Raw genomic sequence first — 13,121 nt, forward strand, 5'->3', positions numbered from 1 at the left:
TTCTGTTCCATGTAAGGTTTTATTTAGTCTTGTCTGTGGTTTTTCCACTGGCTATTTATATAAAATAAAGTACCTTCCCTCTTCTCTTTATATATTTGTCAAATTAAGCCTAAATGAACTATGCATAATAAAGCTGTTCCTGTCTCACCTATACTGAGATTAAATGTGATTTATTTAGTGAATTTTTTATCTCCTGTCTGTTTCAGATGGCCTGATAGACTGTGTAGACCCGGACTGTTGTGAGCAGCTGAGCTGCGGCTCTGACCCGCTGTGTCACGGTTCGGCCGATCCACTTGCCCTGCTGCAGCAGAGCCCGCTACCCCCCACCGTGCCCCCTGCACCCACCAGCACACACACTCATAGCTTCTACCGTCGCATTCGCTTTCTCCTTGGCAAAGCGGCCACACACACTCTCCCTGGAGACGTGCCCTTTGATACCAGGTATGCATTTGTTTACTCTTTGTGTGCTTGGCTCAGTGTGTGCTTTATGTATTTATTTTGTGTGTCTGCGTCCTTGAGTGGTCTTGCTGCGCAGTTTGTTGAGAGACATGAATAGTAGATAATGGAACAAATGCATCTGTAGTAATGAGTTATAACAGCCAGTGCCCATTGTTTGTTTAATGAGCATGTGTGTGTGTGTCTGTGTGTGTTTGGATTTGAATTGGCCGAGGTTTTTCATGTGTTCACATGCCTGCACATACATCTTGGTGATCTGCGTTACCTCAGAGATTAGTCGTCACTCTGCAGCGCATTGTTCTGTCCTCTGGTATCAGTGTCAGGCTGTGAATACAGAGTTTTTGTTTGCTACGTATGAATGCTTAATGTGTCATTCAGTTACACCAGTCGTGAAGGTGTCACCATGAATTTTTCAGTGCCCTCTCACTGCCATCTAAGAGCGGAAATACATCTCCACCAGCAATCTGATGACCTAGAAAGTTTGGTTTAGAAAACATGAGGGGATGTCTCTCTGAAAAATGGCATTTTTTCTCCCTCGATTCACTTGTAGAATAAACAAATAGATTAATTATGTGGCTGTTTTCTTTTTTTTTTTTTTTTTTTTTCAGAGGGGAAATCGATGGCAGCTTTCAGGACAGGAGTAACAAACGGGGCAGAGCAGTCACCCGTAGAAACCTCACCATCCTTCATTTATGCTTTTTCTGGAGTAATAGATATTCCCCCATCATTGACTCTCTCTCTGTATATTTGTGTGTGTGTGAAGCACATGTATCTGTACAAATCTGTCTTCATTTGACCAGTGCAGCTGCTATTCCAGATTAAAGCAGTGGATTTCACAAAAAACAGATGCGTCTGATAGTTCAAGGCCTGTTTGAAAAACAACTTTTTGCTGCAGGTGGCACTTTCTGTCTGCAGCAATCTAAACATGATATGAAAGTTTAGTTTTGTATATGACTAGGTGTTGAAAGGTTTTACTGTGGGGGAAGCTATATTTATGGCCTGTATCCTAGCAATCTCTGGCAGATATCCCTGAGCTAAAGAAGAGAATTGTACTGAGCAGAATAAATGCAGCTGCTTTTTTTTTCATACACACACAAGGTCATTTGGCTAGTGCATCACAATGTGCCGCTTCCTTCAAACAATGATTATGTTCTCCGTTATTGTAAAGCTGTCATCTCTCTCAGTCATTGCTTATGTCTAATTTTCCTCCCTCAACATTTACTGTCTTTACTTTGGCAGTCGGGTAGCTGTGATTCGAGGTAGCGTTGCGCTGCAAGATGGCTCTCCTTTGGTTGGAGTGAACATCACCTTCCCACAGCATCCTGAGTATGGTTACACAATTAGTAGGCAGGATGGAAGGTAACTAGCCAAGCTCAAAATACACAACAATTTACATTTCTTATTGCTGTTTTTTTTTTTTTTTCTTCTTTTTTAAACTTACTTAGTTTTGCACTTTTTTTTATTTCTAGTTTCGACTTGGTGACCTTTGGTGCCACGTCTGTTACCCTCATGTTCCAGCGCCCGCCGTTCCTCCCACAAACACGTACCGTCTGGACTCCAAACAACAACTTCCTGGTTCTGGATCAGGTGACCATGTCCAGAGAGGAAGCTCAATCTCCTAAATGTGACATCACTAGTGTTTTGAGCCCCTATCCACTGGTTCTGCCCTACCCACTTCCCAGATACACAGGAGCATGTGCAGAGAAGGGACCAGCTGTGCCCGAACTACAGGTACATTCTACTCGTACATCAGAAAGGCTGCATGATGGTAGGGCTGTGCCACAGGGACTCATATTGGCTGAATTTGCTATGCAATGGAGATGAAATAAAGAATTAATAAAGTGATTTATGCAAAGAAAAATAACAACTTTGGTCACAAGATAGCCTGGGACCTACACTATGAAGCAGGATTAGTGGCTTAAAAATTTCAGGCTAAGCTCAGGATCTCAGCAGTGGGGTGCATCACCATGGCAACTAATGCTGGACAGCAAAGCTTCTCCATGATAGGTTGGATTCCATATTAAATGAACAACTCAGGGGAAAGCACCGTTTTCTGACAAATCTGTTAAAATAAGACAGACATTGGTACATGGCTGCAAGAGAGTTTCTGTCCAACTCTCTTAAAGACTTTCACTAATCTTCATCAGTATGAGAGCTGTGTCATCAGAAGGGATTCCTTATGGAGCCTACAACAGAGACTGATCACTCTAAAGTTTGCTCCTGCAAACTTAAAGATTTGAAACTTAACATTAATTCCTTGTTACACATCAGTCACTGAGCTATAAAAGCTTTCCTGTCATCTTTTCCTCCAGTGTGTGTGTGTGTGTGTGTGCATGCAGCAAATCAAACTCAACAAACTGCATCAAATTATGTCTGTACATTCATATTCATTCCCACATTTATTTTGTAAAATGTTTTTAAAGTTAGTTAAAATCACTGGACAGCTTCAATCCTTGTTATTAAATTTCATCCAGCGTCAGGGTGACAGAAAATTAACTTGAGTTTTATGATAAGTCCACATCATTTAGCCCAGCCAGTATTGCATCTGACAGAATTAAGACTGATGAGTCTTTTGCATGTACCTCAAGAAAACACAGGCCACACACTCACTAAATAAAATACACAATAATAAATCATGTTTTGATAATGTGGCTGGGATATTGATCGGCTTATTATCTCTGCCAAGGCGAAGGTCATGTATTCAGCAGCGTTGGTTTGTCTGTCTGTCTCTTAGCAACAAAACTCAAAAAGTTATGGATGAATTTTTATTAAATTTTCAGGAAATCTCAGAAATGGAAAAAATTATTAGATTTTGATCCAGATCACCGCCTGGATCCAGGAATTTCTTTAAAGGATTCTTTACTATGGGGAGATAGGGACAAATTTGCCACTAGAGCTTTTAACTCAGCCCACAGTCAATAGCAAAATAAATTGCAATGGCTTGGCAGAGGTCTGCGCTCTCTGAATGCTTCTGGTTAATTCATGCATTCAAAAAGCCAGTGCTTTTTTGTTGTCTGTCCTTCCTGCTTCTGCTGCAGCATCTCTGTGGCTTTTCAGCCTTTCAGAAATATTCAATCGTGATTGGTCGTCTGTTGTCAACTCCACCCGTTTTACATGCACATATCCAGAGTCAGACAACCTGGGTTGACTGGCCGAGTCAATAAGTAGTATTATAGCACCTCTTAGTGAGACTGTTAGGGTTAGTTGACACAATCACTGGCAGAAACTGTTTAACCTGCTTTGTTCTGTAGCATAGGCTCTTGATTCTAGCTTCTTTCAATGTCACCTATTCAGTTTTAGACTTCAAACTAACTATTGTCAACTACTGGACATCCTGGAACCACAATAAATCATTTTCTCTGTTTTTGAACATGTTTTTTATATGATAAGCAGTCCCCTGATTACCTGGGAAAATAATTATCTGATAAGACGGCCAGGCATGAATGAAAAATAATAAAAATGTTGTGCATTGTGGGGGGAAGAGTTGCATATATCAGTGTGTTTCATATCAGTGCATTCACTTGTATGAAATATTATTAACTTCATGAACTGCAAAGTCAGTAGGATTATTTTCCCAGCTGATATGAATTTAAACTTTATTAACAATTGATAGTTCAACAGAAACCGAAGCTGTCAACTTTGTAGTGATGCAGGTAAAATGAGATCATCAAAGTCAGTCGTGGCCTCTCTGTTTTAGCCGTTGCTGAGATAGTCACTAAAAAAACCTGGATGAAACGTGGCCACATTATTTGATTGTGTGCAGAATGACTCTGAGATGTAATGTGTAACAGCTCAGCAACAAACCAGCCCAGTCACAGGATTGTGCAAACTTTGTTCATTTTGTATTTGCATCATGCAAATGAACAAAATGCAAATGTGTGCTGCATCCATGCTCTTCCCCACCACAAAGGCAAATTAGGTGTCTGAAAGTCAGATGTAGAGGTCAGACTGGTCATTTTCATTATTTACCTTCGAAAATAACCCAAGATTTTTTTTTAGAGTGACCAAACCTCAAACCTGACCATGACTTTATTTTGTTTTTCATCCTAAGTATTTGTATATTAACAATGTCTGAGGCAGTGTCTCATTCTAAAGAAAAATACCATTCATGTTAACTAGCACACATTTTAAGCTCATTTTAAATAATCAAATGAGATTAAAATAAAAGAACAGACATTTCATCCCATTGAGCTGCACAGGACATAAAGACAACAAGAGTTGTCTGCACTGTAAACCCTCATAGATTACTCATATTATTATTATTACTCATATGTGTTCACTCATGACTTAAATAAAAACCTTTCCAAATGTTTAGGATACAGAAAAAGTTACTTTAGACTAATCAATGACCCAAACAGCATATGGTTTTTAGCCAACAGAGAAATGACATGTTAAGATATCATGCACGTTATTTCCGTTTGCTTGTCTTCCTGGTACAGGATGTGAGAGCAAACTCTCTACAGCTTTTGACAGAGACTTAATACCATTTATTAAAAAAGGATTTCTTAAAAAAGAAAAGAAAACATGGATGACTCAAGGTTATTGCACTGTATTGTATTGCAGCTGCTTTTTCTGAATCTGCCAATAGCTTTTATTACCTTGGCTCATTATACAAATACAAAGTAAAGATGAAACACCTTTATCGCCAGTATTAATATTCTTCTCTCTCACTCTTTCTCTCTCATTTCTCATTAATGCCCCTTCCATCACCTTTATTTCTCACTCTGCTCTCCATCTTGTTCTCCCCAGGCGGTTCAGGAAGAAGTTTCAATCCCAGGAGCCTTTGTGAAACTGAACTACTTGAGCACCCGTGCTGCGGGCTACCTCTCTCTACTGAGAATCCTCCTCACACCTCCTTCCCCTTCATCTCCCGTTTCCCCCATGGGTGGGCTTTCCAAGGTGCACGTGCATGCATCTGTCCAAGGAAGGTTGTACCAGCGATGGTATCCTGCTGGGCCCGGTCTAGTCCACAGGCTGGTCTGGAACAAGACTGATGTGTATGGCCAGGAGGTCTGGGGCCTGACACATGCAACTGGTAGGTGGAATGTGAAATGCAAAAACCCTTCTGCATAAATGTGTTCATTTTATATTCAGATAAGTAAACTAGAAAAACACATAGGGTAGTTATATCTCCCCATATAAATTTTATACAAAAATATCCGGATCTTCCCAGACAAAATAAAAAAAATAAATAAATAAAAAAAACAAAACTTCCAGGTGTCATTATTAATTGTCTCAGGCTTGTGTGGAACAAAATCAGCAATAATGGGCAAATCTTGGGCAAAAGAAAGGAAATAGCTCTGACAATTCATAATAATCCTGTCACTGAAAATAACACTAATCATCACTAAATAGCCGGATTTTAATAGTTCTGACAGTATTAAAGGCAGATTAATGTTTGCTGCCAGTTTTTCTGAGGTGTAATAAATGGCTTGACTAAAATAGCTCAACATTTTATTTATCTGTGTTTTTTCCTAGAGTTTGATGAGACAATGAATGCCGGTCTCGTGTGTAAAGAGCCGGCACTAAAACCAGGAAACACACAGTTTTCCATGAAACCAGTGAGAAAAAGGCAGGGTGGCCTTCTCCTCAAGTCTGAATGTTATTTCACACAATATTTATTTCTTAATCATTAATAAAAAAAAATATTGATACAGGTTCTACCTGTTATAAATTTCCAAGCTGATGCTGAGCCCATTTACAAAACAGCTGGGACTAATCAGATAGTTGTAATAATCTAATCTGACACATATATGTGCACTTCTGAAATGCAATATGGTCTACAATTTCCAGTCTTTAATCGGATTTCTTTCAGTGTTTATATGTACATAGTGACCTAATGTTCTGTTATTTCATAACTGTCATTATCTGATAAAGGATGTCAGGTTATGCTGTCTACATGATCACTTGAATCATCAGATAAATCTAGAAATCAGGTAAAGATCTGCTTTTTTCAGATTTTTTTTTACAGATGTTAAAAAGAAGAACTCACTTTATGCCAGAGAGTAATTGCTTTTCTCATGTATTTTCTTTTTAATGTCAGGAAAATAATTAAATATGCATCATAAATATTGAATCGCTTTCAAATAGTACAAACCTTTACCACAGTGAATCACAAATTCTATCATACAAGTGTCAGAAATCTCTTTATTTTAATATATCACATTTGTGTAAAGAAAATAAATTATCCTTCTTGATAATAATCATCATAAATGTTTAAAAAAGACATTTTATATTGTTAAACCTCACTTTTCAACTCTCATACAACCCCTACTTTTTTCTTTTTGTTGTTGTTGTGGTTTTTTTCTGTACCCAGTAAAATTAAACGTAAGTAAATCTTGTCAGTTTTAAGTCAGAGCCAATGTGACATAATCAGGCCACAATAGACACTGCCATCGGCTGACATTATCTTATTTGCTGAAATGCCAATTGCAGTCAACACACTGATTATCAAGTCAGTATGAGACTAATTTATCTATACGAACCTGGTTTGTACTTTTATGTTACATTTTGGCAAATGCTGAATGGATGTTGTTTACCAAGAAGCTCCTTTGCAAGATTGAATATAAAACCATGACTCATTATTTTCAACATTTTATTTAAACTGTTTATGAGCCTTAGAGGCATTTCTCCAGCAGTGATCTCCCTACATTAGTTGCAGAGTCAGTTGCATGATGTGATACACTCTGATCTACGGAAGGCTAAAATCCAGCATCGTCTTATCATTCCTGTGAACTCTTATGTCTGCAAGAAACTGAGTACTGTGTGCATAAAAGCCTGATTGGAAGTCATTGTGTAAATGATTGAGCATTCAGCATGTAATCAACCAGTTCCTAATGGGCAGTCTCATTCCAAGACAGGGAGGATTGGACATTGCCTGATAATAAATAATAGCAGCGTTGGGCTTAGTTCAGAACAGAGTTCACTTAGTAAAAGTGATTTGGAATACAAGAAAATGTAATTGAAAAATTACATGAAAATTAAGAGCATGGAGTAAATGTGTTGAGAATGATACTAAAGACTGAACAAGAGGTTTTCACCTGCAAAGCTAATTCAGATACTACAGTTCTGACACTGTGGAGGACTTATGTTTTAATAAGAATGGAAAAAAGAAAGATGGGAGCCTCCGAGTCTATATGGTGTGACTGGTAGTGCAGATATTGCAGTTTGGGATCATTTGGAAAGCTATTTCTAGAAATATAAGCATGGGAAATCTTCAGAATATATGGGAACCATTGTCACTGTGTGACATTGGTAACCTGTGGAAGTGCTGCAATCAAAATGACCAGACATGCAGTTCCTACATATCCTTAAATATGACTCAGGGGTGTCCTCTAAACCAAAGGAGAAGGGGAGGTGGATGGCGCTTGATACAATAACTATTTTTCCATTTCTGTGTGACAGAAATAATGCAGTTATCTTTTGTCATTTTCTTGTTGAAGGGAATAATGTCACATGCTTGGTGGATTAAGGTTTAAAATGATCATGATTAGTCTTCTACCACTAGCATGTTCATGGAAGCCATTGCGACACAGAACATGCAGTTACCTTCATGACCGCTAGAACCTGTGTATTCCTTCAGTGTAATTAGAAGTCATTACTGCCTGAATGAACAAATTACCCACGGGGTGGTTTTTGGAAGGACAGTCTTCACATAAAAAACACAACATGCTATTCGCCCAATATGTATCAGCTGTTTTTATTTGCTTCATTTGAGCAAAAAGAGCCGAAGTTTCATCCCTAAACTCAATTTCAAGGGTAATATTTCCACCATCTGTGTCTGTGTGCCCACAAAGACTGTAGACAAACAGTTCAGCTGCAAGAGAGAGCTTCCCATAAGCACTGACATCAGGCTTACCAGAGGCTTTGTCCACTCGAGTGTAGGGTCTCTCAACAAAGATTGCATCTTTCCTTTTCTCCACTCCCTTCTGATCCAGCCTCTCTTTGTCTTATCGGTGAGAGCTCCATTTCATCTGCTCCTGTCTCATCTTTTACCTTCTCACAACTCAAATGATTTTTTTTTTATTCACCTTGTTTTGCTAAACCACTTTACCCACTACACCCTGTTCCCTAACCTCCCACCTCGCCTGTTCTTGCTGTACTTCCTGTGGTTTTCTCATGTCCTGGACATTTCTTCTCTTCCCTGCTTGTTATTTCCTCCCTTCCCTCTGATCTTCCATGTTGCCTCGCCCCGTTTTCCTCTGCCCTCTGTTGTTTTCTCATCTCTACCCATGTTTTCCCCCGATCCTCCCCTCTCTATACTTCCTTGTGCTTTGTTGGCACGACACCGACAAGCACAGTCATAAACACACATTTGCCAACAATTGCACATGTATATACACGCGCCCATGTGCTCAGACTTTGCCAGAGAGCAAGAGAAAAGGAGATCATGCTCTGTTTGCTGGGGTGAACACATTGCCTGAGGCTTCGGCAGCAGGGAATGAAAGCTTTCACCTGTGAGATATTGAGTGTGCATTTGTAATGCGTATTGTTTGTGAGAGTGTGTCCATGTGTGCTGCATCGTCTCTTGTAATATAGCCACAGTAATATTTGGTTTAGGAGCTGTTCTCAAAACACTGACACTTTTCCTTTGAGATTGTTTTGCCCGTTTTGTCCTGAAAAACGTTGTTCCTTAAATTAAATCAGGTTTTTGCGTGTGTGTGTGTGTGTGTGTGTGTGTGTGTGTGTGTGTGTGTGTTGGGGGGGCTATTTATTATTTCTAAAAGATTTTCACAAGGATGAACTGGTCTTGAAATCAGGTTCTTCAAGGATGAGGCAATGTAGCTTTAGGGGTCAAACAATGAACAATTCTTATATGTGACATTTTGAGACATCTATTTTTGTTATGAAGTCGTGTGTAAAATTGGTTTAACCAAGCATCTCTAATAAGCATTTCTTATGCCTCTCTGTTCTGTTTTTGTCCTTCAACAACAAGATTACAAAATTAACAGAGCTTAAGACGGCCAAAATTTAAACAAATGGACCCTTTGAACGATCCTTAATGATAGTTCCTGGACAAAGAAATTTTGTCCAGCTGGATAAGGTTTCTTTTCTCTCTCTTACAATCCCCATCGTTCCAAATTACCCATTATTTTCCCTCCCCAATCACAGTATCGATTGTACACTCTAAGTGGGAGATTTAAGTTTGCCTCGCGTGTCTGCTAAGAGTTTCTCTCTGTGCAAAAGGGAATCTCTTGACTTTCTGCAAGCACCCCTGCTTATATATTCCACCATCTCAACTGGTCTTTGTGCTGACTTTGCTCCACATTTTCCCTTGAGCTCCCATCAGTTCACAGACTTCTGGGTCTACAGTGAAGCAAGTTAAGAGAGATCAGTGCTGACAGTGATATGCAGCGACAACCTTTCCTCTATGGCTTTTGTGTCAGACGTGTCAACTTCATGTCCGTACAGTGTATCATTATTTTTCATTAAAGCCGAGTCATATCATTTTAAACAGCGATTAATTTAACAGTATTAGACTCCTGCTTTTTTCTTTTTTTTCTTTTTTTTTAATGGCCAGTATGCCAACATCACCTTTAAAATAAAATTGATAAAATGTAAAAAAAAAATCTCTTGGTTAAGATTCAATGACCCATTGCTTTTCAATTAATTCATCTACAATGGAAGGCTACAGTTAGGCTCTGCTGTGTTATGGATCACCTCATGTGGACATGCTTCCCTCTTTAGGTGAAAGAATCATTGCAAATCAATATGATCTGAGTGATCAATTTGATCCCATAAAAAACCTTTTTATCCTGGTGGGGCCAATTTTTTTCCACAATGACAGTGCCCTCATCCACAGAGCACAAAGAGTCTTTTAAAGGATTGATGACAGCTGAACATCTATTGGAGATCTCACACCTCCAGTAAACACACCAGAAGGTTTGTTGCAAGCTGCCTCGCAGATTCTCTCATAGTCGTGACTCGTGAAATCACAATGCTCACAAGATTTTAACGGCCTTGTAACATAATAAGGTGGCACTCTCCACCACTACCATCAAAACATGGTAAAAAGGATATCTTTGCAGGAAATCAGGGTCCAACACTTCACACTTCTACAGACTTCAAGAATCAAAGTGCAGTTAAGTTGCTCTAGTGGCACATGCTCCAACTCATTACTAAAACACTTTTTTTTTCTTTTTCTTTTTCATTTGTCACCTGTCTGTACTGCCACTAAAAGTGTTTGCACATTACCTACTCAGTGCATTTTTTTTACTTAAAGCAGCAATACTACACAAACAACATGCAATGGGGTCAGTCATAGTAATCAGTTAACACAGCAGTTCCCCTTTACCTTGCATTTTTGCATTTTTAGCATCCAGTGTAAATAGATTTTTTTTTTGTTTTGTTTTGTTTTGTTTTTTTTTTTTTTTTGCCCAGTATCTGTGATGGCATTTTCAAACATACAGTACATAGAAGGTACCTGTTTTACATTTAAAAGCTTATACCATCTGCCAGACAGCACACAATGTCACACTTCCTAAATCTCCTCTAGTGATGAGCAGTCAGTGTCTTGCCTGTAGTAGATAGCAGTCTACTAGCAGAAAAATTTAAGCCAACAGCTACTTACAAGACAACCATAGACCAGTGCTTCCCAAACTTTATCTGCAGGGCCCCCTTTTTATTTACCTTTGTGTTGAGGATGAAAAATCCCCAAGTGGTGTTGTAACTTGTTTGGCTTCATACTGTCCATCCATCCATCCATTTTCTGTACCACTTAGTCCAATTCAGGGTTGGGGGAAAGCTGGAGCCTATCCCAGGAATTAGGAGGCCAGGGTACAGTCTGGGCAGGTCTCCAGTCCATCACAGCACCAACACAGAGAGACAAACAACCGCTCATGCTCACTCCAAGGGAGAATGTTGGAGTAACCATTGTCTTTGGACAGTGGAGGAAGCCAGAGTACCCAGACAGAACCCACACATACATGGAGAGAACATACAAACTGCGCACAGAAAGGCCACAGTTTTAACCTCCCCCCAGCCGCGGCTCGACCCAGCAACCTTCTTGCTGTGAGGCAGCAGTGCTAACTTCCACAGCTGCGTCATACTGTCAGATGCTAATATTTTGAGACATACAACACACTCTTCTTTACCTAACATTTTACTGGTCAAGCCCAGAGCAGTATATGTCTTGTCTTGTCTTATTTTCTAGTTTTTTCTTTGTTTTTTTTTTTTTTTTTGCATTGTCTTTTTGTTTATTCATCATTGTTTGTCCATTAGTACTTTTGCAAATGTGTCCTTGTTTGGTTGGAACTGCAAAAAACTATACATTTTACATCTCCTACCTGCTGATGAACTCAGTTAATTAGGCTTGACAACTGTCTGATGTCAGTGTGATGCAGTGTAAAAGTAGCTATATATAGCTTTCACTAAAACAGCCTTGAAATCTTTAGATAGTAAAGATTCACTCTTTTCTGTGGCTCCTGTAGCTGTTTAGCTCCCTGGACAAAATTCCCACCAAATTTTCCTAATTGAGCACCCTGACCTCTGTCAGCAATATGAAAGGAGTACTTCATGTAACAAAACAAATAAATAAAATAATAATAATAATAATAATTTAAATTATGAAAAGGACACAGATTATCGCACTTGGTAATACATTTTAAGGTAGCTTTGAGTCTGGTTTATTTTTCTCCATAACAAAGTAGGTTTACCTTAACAACTTGATACATGCTAATTTCATGTTAACATCTCGTTCTGTTCCCACAAGTAACTGAAAAGTGATTTAACACAGTGTTAAAGCAAAGTAACAATTCCATAGTATAAACTGTCTCAGAAGTCTCAGAAACACTTTCCCATTATGGCTACTTAACCTCTTATGATGCAGACGTACCGGTCCTGGTACATGACTACTAATCAACAACATTGCAGCCATGTGTGCAAGCCCCTCCGTCATGAATGCCCACAATATACACATCAAATAAAAGCTCAAAGTCTCGTCTTTCCGATGATATAAACCATTTTGACATGCAACAACCACAGCGCTAACACTAAAGCCTTTCTTACAGAAAAGCAGAAAGTTTAAATGTTGACTTTCCTTACCTTTGAGGGCTCTCTATAGGTCAATCATCAATATTTCCCATCAAGATTGGTCCCATTCTGTCCGTACAGGTTAGGCAAGGACAAAAAAATATTTTTTTCTGTGTGTTCTAAAGTATATAACTTTTTATCAGTAATACTTACAGTGATTCTGATTGCTGTGGGTGAAACTAGAGAGTGTTACCTTCACAAAAAGCCCAAGCCTGTACTTACAATCCAGAGGGTTCAATAACAGCAGTAATTCTAATTTAGAGAGGTCATATTACAGGCGTTTTTGTCAAAATGACCCAGCTTGATGAGGGGTTAAAAAGCCTATTTATTGCTACTTATTTTAGAGTTCACAACTGAACCCACAATAAACATCATATAATAAGTTTTAAGCCATTATATGTTTTGTGGATAGAATACCTATCATTAGAGACAAAACTGTTGATCTTTCAAACAAATATAAAGTGTAGAAAGACTAAAAAGAATGAAATAAAGTAGCCTAAATTGTACATTTGTAAATTGTACTGTTTACTTGTTTTCCTGAGTCACTAATACCTTCAAGTATTGCCTTCTTTCTCCAGTGTTTGCATGTGTGATTACATGTTGTAGAATGACACAAATGTTTGTATGTTAATTGA

The 13,121-nt window shown here is 38.7% G+C and overlaps 1 protein-coding gene across 1 annotated transcript in view; it reads left to right on the plus strand.

The window, feature by feature from the left end:
* tenm1 (teneurin transmembrane protein 1) overlaps positions 1-13,121 on the plus strand; it is a 218,828-nt gene that overhangs the window by 132,300 nt on the left and 73,407 nt on the right. Inside the window, exons 15-18 of the mRNA XM_041990455.1 lie at positions 207-441; positions 1,696-1,815; positions 1,926-2,187; positions 5,206-5,491. Of these exons, the coding sequence (XP_041846389.1) occupies positions 207-441; positions 1,696-1,815; positions 1,926-2,187; positions 5,206-5,491 (903 nt within the window). The remainder of the gene's footprint in view (positions 1-206; positions 442-1,695; positions 1,816-1,925; positions 2,188-5,205; positions 5,492-13,121) is intronic.

The sequence above is a fragment of the Melanotaenia boesemani genome, chromosome 7 (genome assembly GCF_017639745.1).
Source record: "Melanotaenia boesemani isolate fMelBoe1 chromosome 7, fMelBoe1.pri, whole genome shotgun sequence".
NCBI classification, from domain to species: Eukaryota; Metazoa; Chordata; class Actinopteri; order Atheriniformes; family Melanotaeniidae; genus Melanotaenia; species Melanotaenia boesemani.